The sequence below is a fragment of the Oryzias melastigma genome, linkage group LG14, assembly GCF_002922805.2.
Source record: "Oryzias melastigma strain HK-1 linkage group LG14, ASM292280v2, whole genome shotgun sequence".
NCBI lineage: Eukaryota > Metazoa > Chordata > Actinopteri > Beloniformes > Adrianichthyidae > Oryzias > Oryzias melastigma.
In genome coordinates, this window is record NC_050525.1 from 4,825,186 (window position 1) to 4,847,857 (window position 22,672).

General features: G+C 41.0%; 1 protein-coding gene across 2 annotated transcripts; it reads right to left on the reverse strand.

Moving 5' to 3' along the window:
* Positions 1–12,085: 12,085 nt before the first annotated feature.
* Positions 12,086–18,785, reverse strand: LOC112138061 (hepatitis A virus cellular receptor 1 homolog). Of its 2 annotated transcripts, none has more exons than XM_024260629.2 (7): positions 18,458–18,785; positions 16,336–16,537; positions 14,770–14,906; positions 14,583–14,654; positions 12,696–12,769; positions 12,503–12,608; positions 12,086–12,391 (listed from the first exon to the last, which is right to left on the reverse strand). In XM_024260629.2, the coding sequence occupies exons 1-7, from the start codon at positions 18,498–18,500 to the stop codon at positions 12,312–12,314; spliced, it is 714 nt and encodes a 237-aa protein (XP_024116397.1). In that variant the 5' UTR covers positions 18,501–18,785; the 3' UTR covers positions 12,086–12,311. The 2 variants fall into 2 exon arrangements, with proteins under 2 accessions (XP_024116397.1, XP_024116396.1); XM_024260628.2 differs by having other exon boundaries at positions 16,336–16,540; positions 18,458–18,602.
* Positions 18,786–22,672: the final 3,887 nt, after the last annotated feature.

Here is a 22,672-nt window from a genome sequence, read left to right on the forward strand (position 1 = left end):
CAGATTATTAGTACAAATATGCACTGATAGAATACGTAGTTTTGTTGTAGAATTTTATTTCTCTCTTTCATTTTACTCCGAGCACATCTGACGTTCTAATGCTCCAATATTAAGTCTATGGCTCCAACAGAAAGCTCTTCCACCGAGTTTCATGCTCTGCCGTAAACCGTGTAATACGAGCGCGTGACCTTTTTGTAGCGCGGCTGGCTTGACCGCGGCTGAGCGAACAGCGGCTCACTTGACCGCATTGATTCGAGGCTGCTTCGTTATAATAACACATCTGAACCTCCTGTTGTGAAGTGAATAGAAACATCATGATATGTTCTGGTACGCAGGAGTAGAAATGTAACGTGAATAAATGGAAAAGCGATCACATTTATCGAGATGATTTTTTAAATCATTTTTTGGGAAAGAAATTAAGTTTTGAGGCTATCAGTAAAACTTACCGGTGATGATGATGAAGAGCATATGCAGCAGAAGACGAGCCATGGTGTAAGCAGCCGCTGTTCCACTCAAACCTGCCCTGTCACACAAAGGAGACAGCATGAGTTGTCTGTCAGTTCAGACCAGCAGACCATATACTGTATATAATGGTTCAGCCCCCAAACACCACAAATAAGGAAATGGGGCGGGGCTTAGTTTCGCGGATTCCTCTATCCATCCATCTTCTTGACCGCTTTGTCCCTTTCGGGGTCGCGGGGGTGCCGGAGCCTATCCCGGCTACTGAAGGGCGAAGGCGGGGTACACCCTGGGCAGGTCGCCAGTCTGTCGCAGGGCCGGATTCCTCTATTTGGTGCTAAAACTCGCCTCTTCCAAATTACGAGACAGTTTAACCACATTTGTTTCCATATGAGCCGCATTTACGCCACATTTGACGATTGTTTATCACTAATAAAAACGTTGTTTTTGACTCGTGACTTTGACATGAATTGAAAAGTTAAAATTAAGAAGTTGACCGGTAGGGGGCACCCTGCAATACAACATTCACGTGGAATGTCCTTGCAGGAGGAAAGCCCCAGACTGTAACAACTTGTTTTAGCAACCAAATGTTTCGCAACATTAAAAGACATTGACATGACTAACAAGCATAAGCTGCTTCTCTCCGTTTTGTGGTGTAAATGAAATATAAAATTCACTTTCTTTGTTTTTATTTTTTAGTCTAATTTTTAAACTTCCTATCCTAACTGCACAAGAGTTGTTGATCAGCTGATCACTTCAAATGTCTACAAAAATAGTTTATAAAGACATTTTAATTGTTTCAATTAAGTATTTTATTTCCATTTTTTTTTTGTTTTCCTCTCGTTTTGTGTCTTTTCTTGTGAGTTTAGTTGGCGCTGCAATAACTTCTGGCTGGAATCCCTCACATTTAGTATTTTATTCCAATGAAAGACACATTTAAGAGGCAGTCTCATGTGTTTCTGTCAGCCCGCACTTCCGTGCTCCTTGGAGAATCCTGGGACTCCACGGAGCTTTAGGAAACGTGATATTATTGCTCTTCATGCTTGTAATACTATAATTAATAATGCATATGATGATCCTGTAAAGTTGACAGTGCATTACTGATTCTTTTTTTTAGAAATCAAATCATAAATTTTCTTAATAGCTGTAGCATTGATATAAAATTGGTTAATTTGGCTGTTAATAAATCCCAATTATTAATTTAGTACATTATCAGTCATTCGCAGACCTACTATACTTCAAAGAATATTTATCCTGGAAAAATGAAACATTTTTTGCTGTAAAGTTTTTGAGGAATCCACTTGATGCAACAAAGACACAAGTTAACTGATATAGGCTAAGAATATATCTTGATTGTAAATTTAGTTTTTAAGACTTAAAGTCATGTTTTTGTCAGCAAGTCAGAGGAACGTGGCTGCTGTGGGGAATCCTGACTGTTCTTCAAGTTGTCACACTGGGCCTGCTTTGATCTTCATTAATGATCTTTTTGTATAAATGACATCAGACATCTGTCAGATATCTTTACTTAGGTGTGTCCACAGTGTGATTCATGATCTGCAGGTAAATTCTCACTTATTTCAGTCAGCAGCTGTGCGGCTTTTATTTCACTTTCAATATACAAACACTTGTACAAAAATACATACGTATCTATTTAAACCAAACAAATGTATTCATTAAATTATGAATTCTTACATTTAAAATAAAATAAAAGTAGGCTTTATGTGTTAAATGATGACTTAAAGAAAACTATAGATTTGGTGACATTTTCATTTGTCAGTCATACTTTTTAAACTAGACCTGTGANGTCCGTTGTATTTGATGTCATATTTACAGGTCAGAGTGATGGAAAACTCTGGTTTCTTCTATCACTTTATGTCCGTCTGTGGCGAGGAGCTGGTCACTGCAGCCACTTAAAGGAAGATGACCTCGACCCCAACACACCTCTGTAGGTCCGTTGTATTTGATGTCATATTTACAGGTCAGAGTGATGTCCAGACCTGTTTGTCCAGTGACTCTAGCACATTCAGAGACTGAAGACAGAAACAGATAAACAAATTTTGAAACTTCAGCACCTCAAACCACAAACTCTTCTTCACATTCTGCAGTTCAGTTTCTCTTTGAGCACTTTCGAGTTTCTGAAACTGCATTAATGAGTCCAGCCGAGCTGATGAAGTTTATGCTAAAGGAAGGGAAACATGACTGAAAAATGTGAAGGTTTGTTTTTTGTCACAGTACCTGTGAGGAGCACCAGCAGCAGCACCAGGATCTTCATGATCGACAGTTGTCGCACAAACACACACACTGACACACTGCAGCACAGAATAACACTGAGTCACTCACAGAGGAGGAACACAAATTAATGGAGGAGGAAACCTTCAAGAACAAACCACAGGCAGAACTACACCTCCTCCTCCTCTCATCATCTTCATAAGATAAAAAACGAGTGAAGCTGGACGCAAAAACCACCTGTGAACTTTTATTTTGAAAAGTTATTCAAAAAGCATTTTTTTCATCTGGTCTTGATCCATCTTGATTTGAATAAATAATTACTCTGAAATGTAGTTTTAATTGTTTTATATATGTCCTCCATCATGAGAAAAATGCTACATGAACATGTCAAAAGCATCCTTTTCATGGGAGTAGATCATTAAAGGTTTCTCTGAGATAAAAACAGTCTGTCTGCCATTTTTTTAAGCAAGATCATTGAAAAAGCTGTTTTCCATCAGTTAATTGAATTCCTAATAAAAAACAACTGCTATGATATCTTCCAGTCCGGCTTCAGACAGAACCACAGCACTGAAACGGCTCTGACCAAAGTGACCAATGACATACGATTGAATACAGACAGTGGAAATATGTCAGTGCTAGTTTTACTGGATCTCAGTGCTGCGTTTGATACAGTCGACCACGCGATACTACTCAGACGACTGGAAAACTGGGTGGGTCTCACTGGGCCAGTACTAAACTGGTTCAAAACGTACTTAGAAAACAGGAAATATTTTGTGTCAATTGGTAACTTCACTTCTGAGCCGATAGAAATTACATGTGGAGTACCCCAAGGCTCCATCCTGGGACCACTTCTACACAACAGTTACATGTATTCAAAAGTTTACGTCTGCACTGTTTATCTATGCTTGTTTTAAATTAAAATCTTTTTACTTTTTTTATTTTATTTTAATGATCACATTTTTACTATTTCTTTTGATTGTTTCTTTTAATGTTTTATGTAAAGCACTTTGAATTGTCTCTGTACATGAAATGTGCTTTACAAATAAACTTGCCTTGTCTGTATCATCGTTGTCCAGCTTAAATCTTTGTCTTTGAATTCTTCATCAATGTTTTACTCTTTTTTCTATTTATTTGCAGCTTAATTTAAGTTGTAGTTCAAACAATGAGTTTGATGACACACATGATTCAAAATTTTCAATATTAACAACATAACTGAAAGCTCACACAGTGCTGCTGTATTTAGCATTTACTCTTAGATCCACAGACACTTTTGTTACAAACACACAGCAGCAGATTTAACAATTTTTGCTTCTGATTTTGGAGATGTTTGGAGATTGTGGCACAATGCCTGTCACTCCTCCTGCATTTCTCTCCACAGCACTCATCTTCACTCAGCACTATCTGAACAAGGCCAATCCTGATTGTTAGATTAATGTATGAATTCTTCTTCTTTTCCTTTAGGCTTTTCCCTTCAGGGGTCGCCACAACGAATCAGTTTCCTCCATCTAAGCCTGTCTTCAGCATCCTCCACTCTAACACCAGCCACCTTCATGTCTTCATTCACTGCATCCATAAACCTCCTCTTTGGTCTTCCTCTAGACCTCTTTCCTGGCAGCTCTAGACTCAGCATCCTTCTACCAATATATTCACTGTCTCTCCTCTGAACATGTCCAAACCATCTCAGTCTGGCCTCTCTGACTTTATCTCCAAAACCTCTAACATGTGCTGTCCCTCTGATGTATTCATTCCTGATCCTATCCATCCTGGTCACTCCCAAAGAGAACCTCAGCATCTTCATCTCTGCTACCTCCAGCTCTGCTTCCTGTCTTTTCTTCAGTCCCACTGTTTCTAGTCCAAACAACATGGCTGGTCTCACCACAGTCTTGTACACCTTTCCTTTCATTTGTGCTGAAACTCTTCTGTCACACATCACACCTGACACTTTTCTCCACCCATTCCAACCTGCTTGCACTCTCCTCTTCACTTCTTTTCCACACTCTCCATTACTCTGTACTGTTGACCCTAAATACTTAAACTCCTCCACCTTCTTTATCTCTTCTCCCTGTAACCTCACTCTTCCACTCTGGTTCCTCTCATTCACACACATGTACTCTGTCTTACTGCGGCTAACCTTCATTCCTCTCCTTTCCAGGGCAAACCTCCACCTCTCTAACTCCACCTCCACCTGTTCCCTGCTCTCACTACAAATCACAATATCATCTGCAAACATCATAGTCCATGGTGATTCCTGTCTAACCTCATCCGTCAGTCTGTCCATCACCATTGCAAACAGGAAGGGGCTCAGAGCTGATCCCTGATGTAATCCCACCTCCACCTTGAACTCCTCTGTCACCCCTACAGCACACCTCACCACTGTCTTACAGCCCTCATACATGTCCTGCACTGCTCGGACATACTTCTCTGTCACTCCAGACTTCCTCATACAATACCATAGTTCCTCTCTGGGCACTCTGTCATAAGCTTTCTCCAGATCTACAAAGACACAGTGGAGCTCTCTCTGACCTTCTCTGTACTTCTCTATCAACATCCTCAAAGCAAATGTTGCATCTGTAGTGCTCTTTCTTGGCATGAAACCATACTGCTGCTCACAAATGTTCACTTCTGCTCTTAGTCTGGCTTCCACTACTCTTTCCCACACCTTCATTGTATGGCTCATCAGCTTTATTCCTCTGTAGTTACCACAACTCTGCACATCTCCCTTATTCTTAAAAATGGGCACCATCACACTTCTCCTCCATTCCTCAGGCATCTTCTCATCACCTAAGATCCTGTTGAACAACCCGGTCAAAAACTCCACTGCCATCTCTCCTAGACACTTCCATACCTCCACAGGTATATCATCAGGACCAAGAGCCTTTCCACTCTTCATCCTCTTCAAAGCCCCTCTCACTTCACCTTTACTAATCTTTCTTACTTCCTGCTCCACAACCGTCACCTCTTCTACTCTTTGTTCTCTCTCATTCTCTTCATTCATCAACTCTTCAAAGTATTCTTTCCATCTTTCCATTACACCACTGACACCTGTCACCACATTACCATTCCTATCCTTGATCACCCTAACCTGCTGCATGTCCTTCCCATCTCGATCTCTCTGCCTTGCTAGTCTGTACAGGTCAGTCTCTCCCTCCTTACTACCCAACCTAGCGTACAAGTCATCATAAGCTCTTTGTTTGGCCTTTGACACCTCTACTTTCACCTTACGCTGCATCTCCCTGTACTCCTGTCTACTCTCCTCAGTCCTCTCAGTGTCCCACTTCTTCTTAGCTAGTCTCTTACTCCGTATACACTCCTGCACCTCCTCATTCCACCACCAAGTCTCCTTATCAACTCTCTTTCCTGATGACACACCAAGTACACTCCTACCTGTCTCCCTGATCACATTAGCTGTAGTTATCCAGTCATCTGGGAGTACCTCCTGACCACCCAGAGCCTGTTTCAACTGTTTCTTAAAAGTCATGCAACAATCTTCTTTTTTCAACTTCCACCAGTTTGTCCTCTTCTCTGCCTTTGCCCTCTCTTTCTTCATCTTCTTCACCACCAGAGTCATTCTACACACCACCATCCTGTGCTGTCTGGAAACACTCTCACCAACCACTACTTTACAGTCACTGATCTCCTTCAGATTACACCGTCTACACAAGATGTAGTCTATCTGTGTGCTTCTACCTCCACTCTTATAGGTCACTCTATGTTCCTGTCTCTTCTCAAAGAATGTATTCACTATCGCCATTTCCATCTTTTTTGCAAAATCAACCACCATCTGTCCTTCTACATTCCTCTCCTGGATACCAAACCTGCCCATCACCTCCTCATCACCTCGGTTTCCTGCACCAACATGACCATTGAAATCTGCACCAATGACAACTCTCTCATTTCCAGGGATGCTCATCATCACTTCATCAAGATCCAACCAGAACTTCTCCTTCTCTTCCAGCTCACATCCTACCTGTGGGGCATACCCACTAACAACATTGAACATGACACCCTCCATTTCTATCTTCAGACTCATCACTCTATCTGACACTCTTTTTACCTCCACAACACTCCTAACAAACTCCTCCTTTAGGATAACTCCTACTCCATTTCTCTTCCCATCTCCACCATGATAGAACAACTTGAACCCTGCTCCTAAACTTCTAGCCTTGCTACCTTTCCACCTGGTCTCCTGGACACACAGTATGTCTACCTTTCTCCTCTGCATCATGTCCACTAACTCTCTACCCTTTCCTGTCATAGTTCCAACATTCAAAGTCCCAACTCTCAGTCCAACACTAGTGACTTTCCTCTTCTCTCTCTCCCTACGAACCCGCCTTCCTCCTCTCCTTCTTCCACCAACAGTAGTCCAATTTCCACCGGCACCCTGTCGGTGAACAGCACCGATGGCGGTCGTTGTTAACCCGGGCCTCGACCGATCCGGTATGGATTTCGTAGGTCTGATTCGCATATTTGATTTGGCAAGATTTTACGTCGGATGCCCTTCCTGACACAACCCTCTGTATTTATCCGGGCTTGGGACCGGCACAATGAGACCCTGGCTTGGGCCCCCTCGTGGCTACATTACCCTCGTGCAAGAAATGGCTCAATTAATAAAAGTTCACCAGGAAAGTGTTGCTGTGTCTCACAAAAAAGAAAAAAAACTTCTTGGTATTGTTTTCCAATGCCAAAAAGCAAATGGAAAAACTCAAAGAAACGATCAAAGGAAAAGACGGATCATAAATCATTTTAAAGTCATCTTGAAGGAAAAGGTGGACCAACAGGAGCAACAGCTTGAGGAGGTCAAAAAGGCCTTTGGCAAGAAAAACTGGGATTAAAATTACAACATGGAAGAAAATGTTGAAAAAGAAAAGATCAACACAAACCAAACCAAGCCCAGCTTTGAGCTGGAGGTAGAAGAGTCCAACAAATTAAGAGCTGCTTTTGCCGAAGTTCAGGAAAAACAAGAAGACCACAAGCAGCAGAGGGCGAAAGAAAAGTCCAACCTCTCACAAAAAATTGCTTACCTGAAGGAAGCTGTCCAGGAGAAAGACACCATCATCAGCTGTATGGAAGACGCTTTGATGGTCCAACTTGATCAAGTACAGCAGCAGGTAAATAAGATGAGATGAAAGAGAAGCCAAAGAACAAGACTGCTGGTCAGAGGTTCTCAACCTATTTAGAAAGTCAAGAAAAAAACACTAAGTGGACCCCTGACCACAGCAGAGAAAAATGGTTTTGCACCGTTAAGCTAACGTAATGTTCTGCATAACGGTGTCTTGATTATGCAAACAGTTTCAGTTTCTGTCGTCTAATGGATGTCAAAACTGTAGAACAAGTTCTCGTGTTAAAGGGTTAAAGATTCATTATTGTTCTATAGACAAAAGATGATGAGGGTTTTCTTTCTCTTCAATTTTTTTTAAACTTACAACTAGTTTTTTTTTTTAAAAACCTAAAAAAAACAACAACAAAAAACCAGAACAAACAAAAAAGCAAACACACACAAAAATATAAGTGCATGCAAAAAAGAAACTCTAGCTGCCTGGTAAATGTTAAAATAAGTATTTATTTAAATTTAATTCTCAAGAATTAAAGAAAATTCACAGAAAAGTTTGTTTTTAGCATAATACATTTCTTTCGATGCTGGGACTTAAACTCCAACTTTCACAATGGCAGGCAGCCGTGAACGCCATTGTACTCACATTTGGTGTGTCACCACAGTGGACGATTTAACAGGCATCTCCAGTGCTTAAGGTTAAGGGTTGTTAAGGGTTTAGAAAGATGAAAAGAAAACTAGTTTTTATTAATAACGAGTCCCTAGAAAAACGGTATCACTTAAATAAAAATGAATTGGGAAACACCAGAAAATCGACTGATGTCCTGAAAATCCTCTCCTGACGTAAATAACATTTCCTCTGGATTAATCCAGCCTCCTCTCTACATGATCCTCTATGAATGGACAAGATATTTTGGTTTCTGCGTGGTGGAAACATGACATCTCTAATGTGAATGTTCTCTAAATGTTAATGAGGAAGTTCTATTTGAACATCCTTCACTTTAAGAAGGGGCGGAGACCGCAGGCAACTCCTGAAGGAAACCTGCTCCAGACCAGGTTACGTTCACAGACTCAGTTACCATAGTGATTGATTCTGAGTTCATCTTAACCCGCTTCTTGAAACGGGCTTGGTTTCGCCCACTTTCATGGGTTTGAGTTATCTCTCTTTCTAAAACCAAAAACTCAGAGTTTTACTGAATTTGGAGTTCATGAGCTCAGAGTTTTAACAAAACCTGCTTCTTGAAATGGGCCGAGTATGGGAGAGTTGGGCTTTTGGAGTTTAATTTAAACAAGTGTCTAGAACTGTTCACCATGGTCTGAACTAACAGGATTTTACTGCCATCCAGTGGCAACAACTCAGATTTCAGCATCTGAGGTCAAAGTGAGCTTTAATCTCAAATGTGATGTTACAGTCGCCTTTAAAGTTACAGCTTTCTGTCTGTTTTCATGCTAAGTAAACAGGTCACCGGCATGACAACATCTGGTTTGATGTAACCAGTGAGGCCAAAAGAAGAGCATCAAGTTAGAGTGAGACATTGAGATTGAATTTCATTTAAATTTTTCACAGAATATAGACTCACTGTTCAATTGATTTCAAGTATTTGCTTATTTTTACATAAATTGGCGTTCCAGCTGGTAAAAGCCCAAAACAGGATTTTAGAAGATAATACACTTTGGAGAAATCACCGTTTACTTCTCAGGTTTTGTTAAATGATAAAGACAGAGATTCTAAACACATTAAACAAATCACAATAAAGTAATTAATTTTAAAATTGATTCCATCATCAATACTTCAATAGTCAGTCAGGGTTCTGGTCCTGCTGGAAGATGAAATCCACATCTTCATCCACATCCTCAGCAGAAGGAATCGTGAAGTCTTCTAGAACATTCTGTCAGACTGTTGCAGTGTTTTTGGATTGAAGAAAGCAGATTTTACCAATACCAGCGCTGGACATTCAACCCCAAATCATCTGGACCTCCAATAGGTTGGGTTCTGCTCCTCAGCAGTCTTCATCCAAACTCTTGGACTTTTATTCCCAACTGAAAGACAGACTTTACTTTCATCAGAAAGTAATCAGGACCTGGACCACTAACCAACTGTCCTGTCCTTCTCCTCCTTGCCCCAGTTGAGACATTCTCATCCTTTTGTCAAGGCTCAGAAGAACCCGACAGTTGTAGCCCGACTCCAAAGGCGTCAGAATGTGATGGTTCTTGAAGCTGTTCCTCAACATCATTCCACTCTTTCTGGATGTCTTGAATCTCTTGATGATTCGCTGAAGCCTACAGTCGTTTCTTCTCCTCGTTCATCTTCTCCTGACACATTCCGTCCTTTCATTAGACTATGTTCTGCTTGGACTCGCCGCTCTGTGATCAGCAGCCTCCTTAGCTATGACCTTCAGTGTCTTACCCAGACTATGGAGGAGCAATGACGGTCTTCTGGATAGAAGCATGAAGTCTTCAATTTGAACTGAACGGAAATCATTGAACCAAACTGAACCACCTTAAGGGCATTTTGGGGAACCTGTGCAGGTGCAATAAAATCCTGTTTTTTGATCTGGAACCTCAAATTATGTAGAAATAAACAAACAAATACTTAAAATCATTTAAACATTGGGCCCTGAATCTATAGTCAAGGAAAGTTAATTGGTTTAATGCAATCATGTAAAGGAAACGATGAAGTGTGAGTGTTTGTGTGTGTCAAGGTTCGTTCACACTGAATGCGATTAGAGGCGCACAGTTTTAATGTTAAATCAATGACACAGACGCGTATTGAGACGATCTGAAGTCATGCAGTGCGATTTGAGGTACGGGGGTGGCGCGGCGGTTTGGCAGTAGCGAGATTTGAGCAGCACTGCACAAATTGGGTGGCGCGGCCAGAGATAAAATATCTAAATTTTGGCAGGTCACAGTAACGTGAGGTTTTCAGAGACTCGATCAGCGAGTAAAACACTAATCCAAAGAGAGCGTTTTTGTCCAGAACTTCCATCTCTTTCCTTAACCCACTGGGGCCGCGGGGTTCCCAGAGCTCGCCCGGCTACTGTTGGGTGAAGGGGGGATCCATCTTGGACAGATCGGCAGCCTCTCTCCCTGGCGGCGGCTCTCTGGCTGCAGGCAGCCTCCCAGGAGCCACCGGAGCTTGCTCGATATGCCGGCAGGCAGAGAGCCGCTGCGGGACGTGGAGGCAACCGGCCTCCTTAACTTTGTGATGTTTTTATTATTTTAATCGACACAAAAATAAAGAAAAAAGTCCACTACTATTATTTTGTTTTTTTTTATAGGATTTTGGGTTAATGCCAGACATTGAGCAATCAAACTCAGAGACATAGAAACACTGTGGAAGCCGTGAGGTCAAGTGAGCCGAGGTGAAGCCAGCGGCGCTAAAAAATGGTGCGCGCCCATTTTACACAACTTACGGCAGAGCATAAAACTCAAAGGGAGAACTCTCTGTGCACATTAAACATCTGTTCTGTTCCAAATATTAAAAGAAAAGAAAAATGTATTGCATGTTTGTACTATTTAGGAATTATTTAATTAATTATGTCATAAAGACAACTTTTAAGTTGTCTACTATGAAGTTATAAAAAGTAACTTTGCTGCATAATTCCAGACCTTGAATACTATATCTTTGTTCTATAGACCACCCACTGTCACCTCACGCAGACTTATGTTTTTATACTGTATAGTTTTCTAAATAATTGTACTTGGACTTTTCTTTTTTCTTTTACTAACAATGCTTTATAAGTAGCCAACTTTGGATTCTGTTTAGTGACTTTTGCATAATTCCAGGCCTTGAATGCTATATCCTTGTTGCACAGGTCACCACTATCACCTCACACAGACTTGTGTATTTTGAATTTTCCAAACACTAGCATTTGACCAAATATACTATAGAAATAGTCAATTTTGAATGTGTGTTTTGAAAGTACAGTCACTTTAGTGCACAATTCCAACCCTTGAATACTGTATCCTTGTTTGACAGGTTATCGTCTCCCACAGACTTGTGTATTTTTACTGTATAGTTTTTGAAATAGTTTAAGTACTATTATCTAGAAAACTATACGGTAAAAATACACAAGTCTGTGTGAGGTGATAGTGGGTGACTTGTAGAACAAGAAGATAGTTTTCAAGGACTGGAATTATGCATCAAAGTGACTTTTTTCAATTTCAAAAGTTGACTACTTATAATGTATTTTCGGTCAAAAACGCAAAGTTTCAGTACTAGTATTTCAAAAACTACACAGAGACCTGCAGCATTTTAAAATCAGGATACATAAAACAAACCTGCAATATTCAGAAAACATTTTGGAAAGAAAATATCAGTGGAATCCAAAGAAGCAGAAGTCCCAATGAGGAGCCTTGTGGTGCAACTTTATTTATGTAGTTGGAGAAAATGCACTAAGCTGAGTATTAAAAATCAGAGGAGAGACAGATTTGTGTTTTGCAACAAATTTGTGATTTTTTTTGTCTATGTGGATCAGAGCTACAAGAAAAAAATGTTAATATAACAGACTTAAATATATGCTGTTAAAGCATTTATACATCAGATAAAACACAAGCAGTGATTGTCTCCTCTTCACACGGAATCATCATCCTCGTCTTCTGACTCGTCTGGTCTCGTGTCTGTCTGAAACCTCGGGTTAGATCTCCAAACTCCTGCAAAAAACACACATGTGCAGCCTGTGGTTCTGACACTGCTATTTATTTAAGAAAAGAAAAAAAAACATATAACTTCAAAAAAAGGGCTAAATGTTTGTGTTTACTGACGGTAAAACAAAGCTGAGACCAAAAGAGGGATGAAGATGACGGAGGAGAATCGCAGAGTGACTCCAATGAAAAACTGCAGAGAGATTTCATGCTGCTGAACTTGAGACTGTCAACAAACAAATAAAAAATAATCACCCTCCCCATTCCAAAAAACAAACGTTGAACTTTAGCAGACACTGATGTCAGGTCATACCTGAACTCTAGCGACCAGCAGCTGTGGGTTGTTGCTGTCTGTGACATCACCTCCAGTTGTTACCATCAAGTCATCTAAAACATATTAGAAAGAACAAAGACTTTCTCTTTGAGAAAAAAGAGGTTGACGTAAAAAGTCATTTGAGTGGTTTGCAAAAATCTTAGAGATGTAAAAATTGATCGACTTAATTGATGAATGAATTTCTGTTGCTGTGATCCAACCAGATTGATCTGTTAATTGAACGGAACCGAGGAATAAACGTAGATCTTTGTTTACTTGCAGATGAACTCTGATGCGCTTTAGTGTGAATGAGACGGACCTTCCAAGGACCAAAGAGAGGAGGAGACCTAACGCCTGGTTCACACTAGACCGAGTGGAAAAGAGGCCGCTTCCATTGGGCGCCTTTGTTAACCAATGGTGTGGTTCCCACCAGGCGTGGAGCGCCGCGGTCCTCCGCAGAAGGCTCGTGCCGTGCAGCGGATCATTTCGGCGTCTGGTCTATTTTGTGCATGAGTAATCTGTATGAATTCTGGCAGGAAATTACATCAAGATACATGAGAAAATCTGGTTTATTTTCAAAATAAAACCAATTTTTCACAATAAAACAGCACGATTGACAAATGCGATCATATTTTTGTATCTAAACAGACTGTAGAGACGAAAATAAACACAAAATCACAACACACATACAAAAACACACAGACAGAAACACGCAGATCAACGCAGTGGGGTGACTCTGGATTGGGGGGCGTGGCTGGGTTTGGGTGTAAAACAGGGGCGTCAAGTTCCAGGCCTTAAGGACCGACGTCCTGCTGGTTTTCCAGAAATCCTGCCTTATCTGCTGCCGATCACCCGGATCAGGTGTGTTTGGCCAATAAGGAGCTTCAATGGCAGGTCGGATGGAAAACATGTCAGACACCGGCCCTCGAGGCCTGGAGTTTGACACCTGTGGTGTAAAATAACGACAATAAAAGAGGCAGAGAGCAGTTCTTCTTAGCAGAAACATGGGGCAATATTTTTAGATTATTAATTTACCCATGTTGGCAAAAACAAACAAAAAAATACTCTAGCAGGAGCGCCTGTCAACCGTCACAGAAAAATGCACGTCTGTAATTTAAGGGAGAGAGCGGATACTGCTTAGCGCCGTTTCCGCGTCCAGTGTGATCCAGGCGTGAAGTTGTTGATCTCTACAGGGGGTTTGGTCTGCTTCAGTCTTTGGGTCTCATGTGGGAAATTAAAAAAACAAACCAGAAGAAGCAACACCTCAACCAAACGGATCCCAGTGGTCCGTCCCAGAGTAAAACCTCCCACAGGCTGATATCCTCTGATCCTGAAACCATCACTCTTACTAATATGTGGACCTAGGAACATTCCCATAGACTGAAGGTTTTACTCTCAGCTGTTCTAAATACCATGCTGATTGATAAGATCACCTCCTTGGTCAAATACATGCGTAAGGGAAAATGGTTCTAAACGTCTTCAAACAACGAAATAAGAAATGTTTGCTTTCAAAAGACACATAACTGTGACTCTGTAAAGTCATTCTGGAGACAGAACAGAGATTTCCCTCAGAGAGTAAAGTCCCTGAAGCGTCTCTGGAGTTTCACCAGAACCAGAATCTTTTGGACTGACACAGTTAACTGTTTTCATCATAAAAGTTTGATTCTTTTCTAAAGATAGTTGTGTGTAAGAGGGCAGCTATCATTACTTTCTTAGACATGGTGTGTTCAAAGGTTCTTACACTATTAACTGTCAAAATTGTATCTGCCTTTAAGTCTTTAATGTTTCAATTAAATGACTGCGTGATCTCATTTCCTCTCCTGCAGCAGTTTCTTATGCATATTTCCATTGAAGTCCATAGACGTTATCAGTTGGGACAGTACTCACTCATCGCGGTGAGCGCTGATTCTGAGTTCCTCTCATTTTCATGGGTTGTGGGCTGAGAAATCGAAGCGGGAGCTGCAGGAGGAGCAGACTTTCAAAAAACAGAAACACCACATTCATCCTGTCAGTTTGTTGAAAACTGCAGAACATTTCATGAAGTGATCTGCAAAAACATGGAAACCAAACATACGTCTGACGATGAGGAGGTGCACGATGGACAGCTGGTCATTGAAGAGGCCTGGAAGCTGAACTCTGCAGTGATAGAAACCAGTGTCTGCTGGTCGGGAGGAGGAAATGGACAGAGAGGAGGAGGACGACATGGAGAACCTGCAGAGGAGGGATGTTGCTTTTAAAAACAGACACTATGTGGGCTGGTCAGATGTAAGGAGAAGGCTCCATGTTCCTGTGGAAAGATTTGAAGATTTGGATCTGAAGAGGAGTTTAAGAACAAGTAAAAATACTAGATAAGGTTAGAAAAATGGACTTAAACAAAGGGCTAGAATTCTATTTTTTATTCTTCAAAATCTTAAGTCGAGAAATAAAACCCTAAAGAAAAACAGTAGAAAAACCAGCAGATATTACCTTAAAGAAGCCCAGCTTTACAGCCATTATTACCTTTATATCTAAACAAGTACAATATATTAATGTTATAATATCCATGTAATGCTCCAGAGTGAAGGTGCTGGTTTGAATCCCAGCTTGGTCCTTTCTGTGTGGACTTTGTATGTTTTCCTCCTGCATCTGTAGATTTTCTTAAGGGAACTCCAGTTTCCTCAAACAGTTCCAAAACATTCTGAATAAGCTGATTGGTTATTCTAAACTGTCCTTAGGTGTGAATGTGGGTGTAGCCTAACACAGTGAAGAGGAGGGGGGATGAACAGAAGGAAGGAAGGAAGGAAGGAAGGAAGGAAGGAAGGAAGAACAGATGGATGAATGGACAAAGGATGATGGATGGATGGATGGATGGATAGACAGATGGATGGTTTAATGAACGTAGGACGGAAGGACAGATGGACAGAGAGAAAATGGATGGATGGATAGATGGATAGATGAATGATAGGGGCGACCGTGGTGCAGCGGTAGGGCGGTCGACTCCTGATCAAAAGTGAGCGGGTTCGACTCCCGCCTTGCCCGCCCATGTGTCGAAGTGTCCTTGGGCAAGACACTGAACCCCGAATTGCCTCTGGTGGGAGGTTGGCGCCAGTGTTCAGCAGTGGAGCCACCACCAGTGTGTGAATGTGCGTGTGAATGGGTGAATGGGTCTGTGACTGTGAAGCGCTTTGGGCCCTCGAAGGAGGGTAGAAAGCGCTATACAAGTATATGCCATTTACCATTTTATAGTGGAATGGATGGATGGATGATGGATAGATGGTGAATAGATAATGTATGGATGGATGGATGGACAGACGGATGGATGGGTGGATTGAAAGACAGATGGATGGCCAGATGGATGGTTTAATGAACGTAGGACGGAGGGACAGATGGACAGAGAGAAAATGGATGGATAGATGGATGAATGATGGATGGATGGATGGATAGCCAGGTGGATGGCTAGTTTAATGAACAGAAGGAGGGAAGGAAAAATGGACAAATAGAGAATAGATGGATGGATGATTGATGATGGATGGATGGTAGGATTGATGGAAGGACAGATGGACACAGACACGATGGATTATCTGATTGTTGGTAAATATTTCAAAGGCCAGAATTGATTAAGGAAGTAATCAGATTACTCCAGCCATGAGATCAGTGGTACCTGTTTGAACGTCTGTAAGTCACGTGGTTTCCAGTCCCGCTGATCACGGCGTTGTGGCAGGTGAAGAGTGAAGGCTCGCCCCTCCCCCAACACACCTCCACGTCGCCTTGCTCCGCCGCCCCACAGCGGCAGGGCAGAGTTACGTCTCTCCCGGCCACGCCCACGACCGTCTCAGTGGCCATCGCTGACACGCGGGCTGCTGCTGCTGCAACACACGCACGCGGACGCCTGGTGAGGACTGTGAGCTGCAGTTCCTCTGGTGTCCACAGGGGGGCGCTGTTGTCAAACTCAGACCACAGTGTTGATGGCGGGAGAACAGAAGCTCATCCGTTCATAAATGGGTCTTTCTTTTTTTTATTTTTTATTTTTTTACTATTATTATTAATGAAAGACAGTACAAAACAGTATACAGATGAAAATTATGTTTTGGGATTTTTTTGGAATGTTCCTTTGGTATTTTTCTCATGATGGAAGACATTTATAAAAAGAATTAAAACTGCATTTCTTGTTTCTTTTTTTTCCTGAAATCTTATTTTCAAAATATGTTTTCGCCCCAGTTCATGTTGCTGTTTTACATTCCGCTTTTCTCAGAGATCGATGCTGAAAACGTCTCATCTTCAAGTCCCCTTGTGACAATTATTTAGTAAAAAAAAACTTTCCTATTAGTGTTTTATTTATGATTATGAAGTTTTAACCAAAATCCCACAACCTAAATGTCTTAAAAAGCCATTTTTCATGTTGATCTTATCCCTCTGTTTCCAAAATCTCCTCTGAGGGGGCGTGGCTTTTGGAGCTCCGCCCCTGATCCCCCCTGTCTGATTATAATAGCTCTGAGTCTCACTAGCGTAAATCTTCACCGCTGCTACATAAAAACATCCATCAATCTGGGTAATGTCCAGCCGTATGGTTCTGATCCAGATGTCAGCTGGACGAGGAAGTGAAGATCTTCATGGACAGAACTTCCTCCAAAATCCTGATTCTTTCTCCTTCCAGTTCACCAAAGACTCTTTTAGCTAATTCTCCAATGTTTATTGACTGTGATCAATACATTCAATCATTGGTTTCTCAGAGTTCTTGATAAAATAATCAAAGCTAACATCAAAATGCTCTTTCATTGATTTACAATCCTTTCCAACTGCGGTCAAATGAGCCGCCGTTCACATTTCCGTGGTCACATCAAGAAGCTCCGTGGAGTCTGGTGGAGATTTTCCAGCGTTCTCAGTCCTGCTACCGTAAGTATTGGATGAAACTCACACCAAAAATCCAGTGATGCTGATTTGACCACAGAAATGTGAACGGCGGCTCATTTGACTGCAGTCAATGTGAAGATACCATCTTCTCTTCTCCAGAACCTGAACTAGACACTAGGAACAGATGAGGGTTTAGTGCATGTGCAGCAGAGCTGTTGATGGAAAGAAGACAGTTTGATTGATTTAAAAGGAGAAATACTCGGAAATGCAAAAATGAAATGATTTTTTATTACATTTGTTTTATTTCATAAGAAAAAAAAATCCACAGATATGTTACAAACTCTAAAACACAGGATTTTTATCGGAGGGGGACTAAAAAGTATGATATTTCACAAAAATGACGTCGTTTTATAAAATCACCTTTAGAGACCACAAGAATCCACAGTGACAAAGCCCATTGAACCGTTCACTCTGAAGTCACAGTTCCACCAAAAGCTGAAGCGAAGCGTCTTTAAGCACAATTTGAGCTACGATCTAAGGATCGCAAAATCATTGGTTGTTTCAACTTTATTTTCTGATGCTCCTAATGTTAAGGAGTGTTTCCACTTTTCCCATAAATAATAAGTAGGACCTAAAAAAATGTAACAAATTAAATGAACTTTAAAATAAATCATATTACTGGGGTTCTCTGGGTTTTATCATATTTCAACTGGTAGTTACCTTAAAAACTAAAACTATGGGAAAAATGTATCTATTTACTGTATATAAAGCATGAGCTATAAATGAACATTATGTAAATGGATCCTAAAATTAATTTTTTCAGTAATACACCCTCTTCAAAATCTATTTTTTCAAATTGTCTTCAACTTACTGCCCCCTTCCCCTCTGAGGGTGTGAAGGACCCCCGCGGTGTGATCCAGGTTCAGACTCACCTGAGAGGAGGCCGGCCCAGACAGCGAGAAGAAGCAGCAGCATGTTGTCGTCCTGCAGACAGACAGACAGACAGAGACGAGTCACAGAAACGAGTCATCTCTCACACTTCCTTATTCCATTCACTGCAATATTTATAGACTCAGACTGATGTTACCCAACAGAGACCGGGGGGTCAAAAACATTCACTTGGATTCATCATCATAACGAGTGTGTGAGAGCGATTTATCTGAGACCAACAAGAAACAAATCTTCTCAAAAAAGATAAAAACATAGTTATAGCAGAAACAATTACGGAGCTTGTTGGTTACTGTAGTTCACTTTCGGCTTATCCCTTTCGGGGTCACCACAGTGTAACATCACCCACTGTTTCGCATCAGTGATTTGTCAGAGTTTTTACGCCGGATGCCCTTCCTGACACAACCCTGTACTTGAGGAGCACAGGGACCCAGTTAGGCAGCAGCGTCAAGGGTCTAAGGACCCAATCTGGGTGGGGATCAGTGGACAACCCTGGGAATCGAACCCAGGGCTCCTGAGTGCCAGCCCGTCACCTAGCCCACTGAGCCCAGCCGCCTATTTTTTTCAATTTAGAGCTGCTCAGCTCAGCTCCAAAAGCCACGCCCCCTCAGAGGAGATTTTGGAAACAGAGGCTTCAGATCAACAGGAAAAACGGCTTTTAAAGACATTTAGGTTGTAGGATTTTGGTTAAAAACTTCACAATTATAATTAAAACTCTACTGGGAACCTTTTTATTATTAAAAAAATGGACATGGGGAACTTTAAGATGATGAAAATGTGGTTTAAATGAGAACAAAACAATGTGTTTTTATTGTCCCTGATCCTTTTTATATATGCTTATAAATCTGACAAGATAGAGAAAAAAGATTTTTTTCCATTCTTCTTTTTTTTGAGTGAGTTGCAACATCATCTGCAGGGTAAAGTCCCATCATGCATCTGCTTGACGTTTTATTTTTTTAATCTTTTGCACAAGAACTGTTTGCATACAAATCTAGTTCGGCAGGCTGAGACAAACAGGAACCACAGACGTCAGGAGGTTTGCTGAATCAGCAGAATCTGCCTCTGACATGGATCTGCTGATCCTCAATCATCCAGACCAAAAAGATCCAAACTGAAAAGAAATAAACCAACAGACCCAATGGGTAAAATAGTGTAAGAGTCTTCTGATGTCATCTGGAAACAAAGATATCAGAAAAAGACGAGCTTTCACCTCCGAATGATCTGAAATTTTCATAGAGATGAGTGATGTTGAGATTATTGAAAGAAACAAACTTTTAGATTTTGATCATGGATTTCAGTGCAGCTGTGGATACATGCGATCTGCAGACACCTTCAAAAACAGATGAAGATTACAGACAAAAAGTAAAAAAAAAAAAAAAAAAAAAATCCAGGAAAACAACATTAAGCTCCTTTAACCACACAACAGGACTGCTAGTTAGTTTGTTGGTGCTGATCCTTATTTTGACTGTTTCTAAAAAACTAAAGCAGACAAAGAAGTTCTGTTTAAAAATGAATCATTACCCCTTTAACACCTGAGGCGTCAACCCTAACCTGATGCTTAAACACAAAATCTTTAACTTTTTAACTATTATCAGGATCAACATTATTCCAGCAGATTCTGAGGGAGAAAAGCTGTGTGTGTGTCTGTTTGTGATGAAGAGGCAGAGGCGTTTGGATCCATCAGCAACCGAGGTTTAATAATAAACATGAACAAAAGACAGGGGCAAGTCAGAGTCCAGGCGAGGGTAGTCGACTAATCAGGTCATGCATAAACTAGATATTAAGCACACATCTTACCCATCATTAGCTTTTAACCAGATTATATATAGCATTACCTACAATAATGCTAGTGTGAATGCTGTAAGCTGAATTTGGCCACTGAAGATGCTAGTGATGATAGCTGAAAACACTGAACATAATAGCTGAAGACGCTGAAGCTGATAGCTGAAAATGTTGAAGCTGACAGCCAGCTAAAATATTCTTTGAATGCCAAATTAGCTTAAAAAAAAAAAAAGCCTAAATTAGCCAAAACAGCTAGCATATATGTGAAATATTAGTTAGACTCCAAAACAGTCTGAAAAACCCTAATAAAGGCCAAAATATTCCAAAAAGTTAGCATAAAGCCATTATAACTTTCAACTTTACTACACTCTGACTCCATATAATATAAAGTAACGACTAATCGACTATTAGATTAGTCGTCAACTATTTGGTGTTTTTAATTTCTGTGCTGAATTTGTTCCATTTATTTACTCCATATACTGATGCACATCACTGCTCTACAGCTCACACAATTCATCTTCATTGTCTTGAAAATATTCATTATCAATCGATTTTTTTCCACTTATCCTGATTTGGGTTTTGGGGCAGCAGTGTGAGCAAAGATCCCCATTCCACCAACTCCTCCTCTGCCAGACCAGTCAGGAGACACAGGTCCTCCTGTGCTTCCCAGGTCCTCCTCAAGGCCTCCTCCCAATGGGACACCCACCTGAAGGAGTTCCCAGAGCCCCCTCAGGAGGTGTGAGCTAACAGTTAGGCAGAAAGCCCCTTCAACAAGCTTTACCCTTCAACAGAACTGGACTCAGTGGAGGGCGGGGCTAAACAGGAGGGCGGAGCCTGAAAGATGATGATTCTGCCTCTCCTTCATTAGGAACTCCCAGGAATCCTGCAGACCGAGAGAGAGACTTTTGGAAAATAAGTTTAGACATTTAAAGTTAAACGTACAGTAAAACAACTAAAGCTAGAGTTAAAGACGAGTCATGAAGAGTCGTGAACAGTCAGAACTGAAGAGGCTTTTGGCTGACAGACAACACATCTTCAAGGAGGATTATCTTAATCCTTGTTTTCATCTTCGTCTCTAATCTCAGGCTGAGCAAAAACATGGACGTCTGCCCGCATCATCCCAACTGTGTGTGAGATCTGGTCTTTACGGACTCGCATGACAGCCGGGCTGCACAAACAAACACAGCAGCTATTAGTCCACTCATTTGTTTAGAGAAAAACAACAAAAAGTCCAGAAAAATGCAAAGAAGACGGAAGTTCAGCAAAACCGGCAGATTATCTGGATTATTACCGAAACACAACAGCTGGGCACAACAAACACACAAACGGAGGTCACAAACATCTGTGAACTTTCACAGGAAACACTTTTCATCATCTAAACTGAGTCTATGAATATGTTCATGACGGGACAGATCGAGTTTGGAGGCTTGACTCTAATCCTGTTTGTTCAGAGACCACATGAATGTAAATGTGGATGAACGGAGAGAATCCTGCTCATCTGGGTTCTGACTAGTTGTGCTAGTTAAAGCTGCAGAACTCAGCTGCTGCCTGAACTTCATTTTGTATTTACACTATGTGTCTTGTTGTTCAGTTGAGACTCATGCATCCACCTTAAGAGGTGTCATAAACATGCAAAACCAAAATACTGTAAGTGTGTTGTAAAGTATTTGTGAGAATACTCTTATGACATACAAGTGACACAGAAACTCTGGAACTTCAGATGAAGACTATTATCTGCTCTTCCACACATTTTGAACCTAGACACATTCTGAATGCTTCTCCTCTCCCTCTTCTCCTTCATTTATCCCTCTAAATGGACAGTTATAAAAAAATAGTGTCTCAGATTTCAGACATCACTTTCGTCGATGACATCACCAATAATTGCCAGTCTGCTAGCTTTAGCACAGAGCTTTCAGCGCTTGAATATACATAACAACAGCGCTTTTACAACTTTAAAAAGGTCATGCTACAACAAATAGTCATTGCTTACGTTTAAATGTAAACTTCTGTGGTTCAGAGCACACCCACGAGAAGAAAAGCTCTTCTCAGTGCGATGTGGTTTAGCCTCACAGGGAGGGGTTTGTATCTCTCCGCTTGGAGGGTCGGATTTGTTTTTTTTTTTTTTTTTAACTTGTCCTGTCCAACAGCTGAGCCAACAGATGTGGGCTGAGAGCTTCTTGTGTTGGGCAGATTTTACTGTCACAGCAGGGATTTATTGAGTATAAACCCCTGTTGTATTTAATGCTAAACTTTATTTATATTGATTATGTTTTATTTTATTTATTTATTTTTCTTTGTTCTTGGACCGGACGGAAAAAAGGAAGAGGGTGGGGAAGAAGAAGATGGCAACAGAGGGAGGCAACATCATAAAACAACCAGGACTAAGTGATAAACTAGAATGGGCGGGGCCTGTCTAC

Bases quoted from the DNA above. Each gene is read 5' to 3' on its own strand.
- LOC112138061 (XM_024260628.2), bottom strand. From the start codon at position 18,500: ATGCTGCTGCTTCTTCTCGCTGTCTGGGCCGGCCTCCTCTCAG. The intron at 16,541-18,457 runs GTGAGTCTGAAC...CGTGTGTTGCAG, and splicing joins CTGGGCCGGCCTCCTCTCAG to CAGCAGCAGCCCGCGTGTCA. The intron at 12,770-14,582 runs GTGAGTACTGTC...AATATGTTTTAG, and splicing joins ATCAGCGCTCACCGCGATGA to ATGACTTGATGGTAACAACT.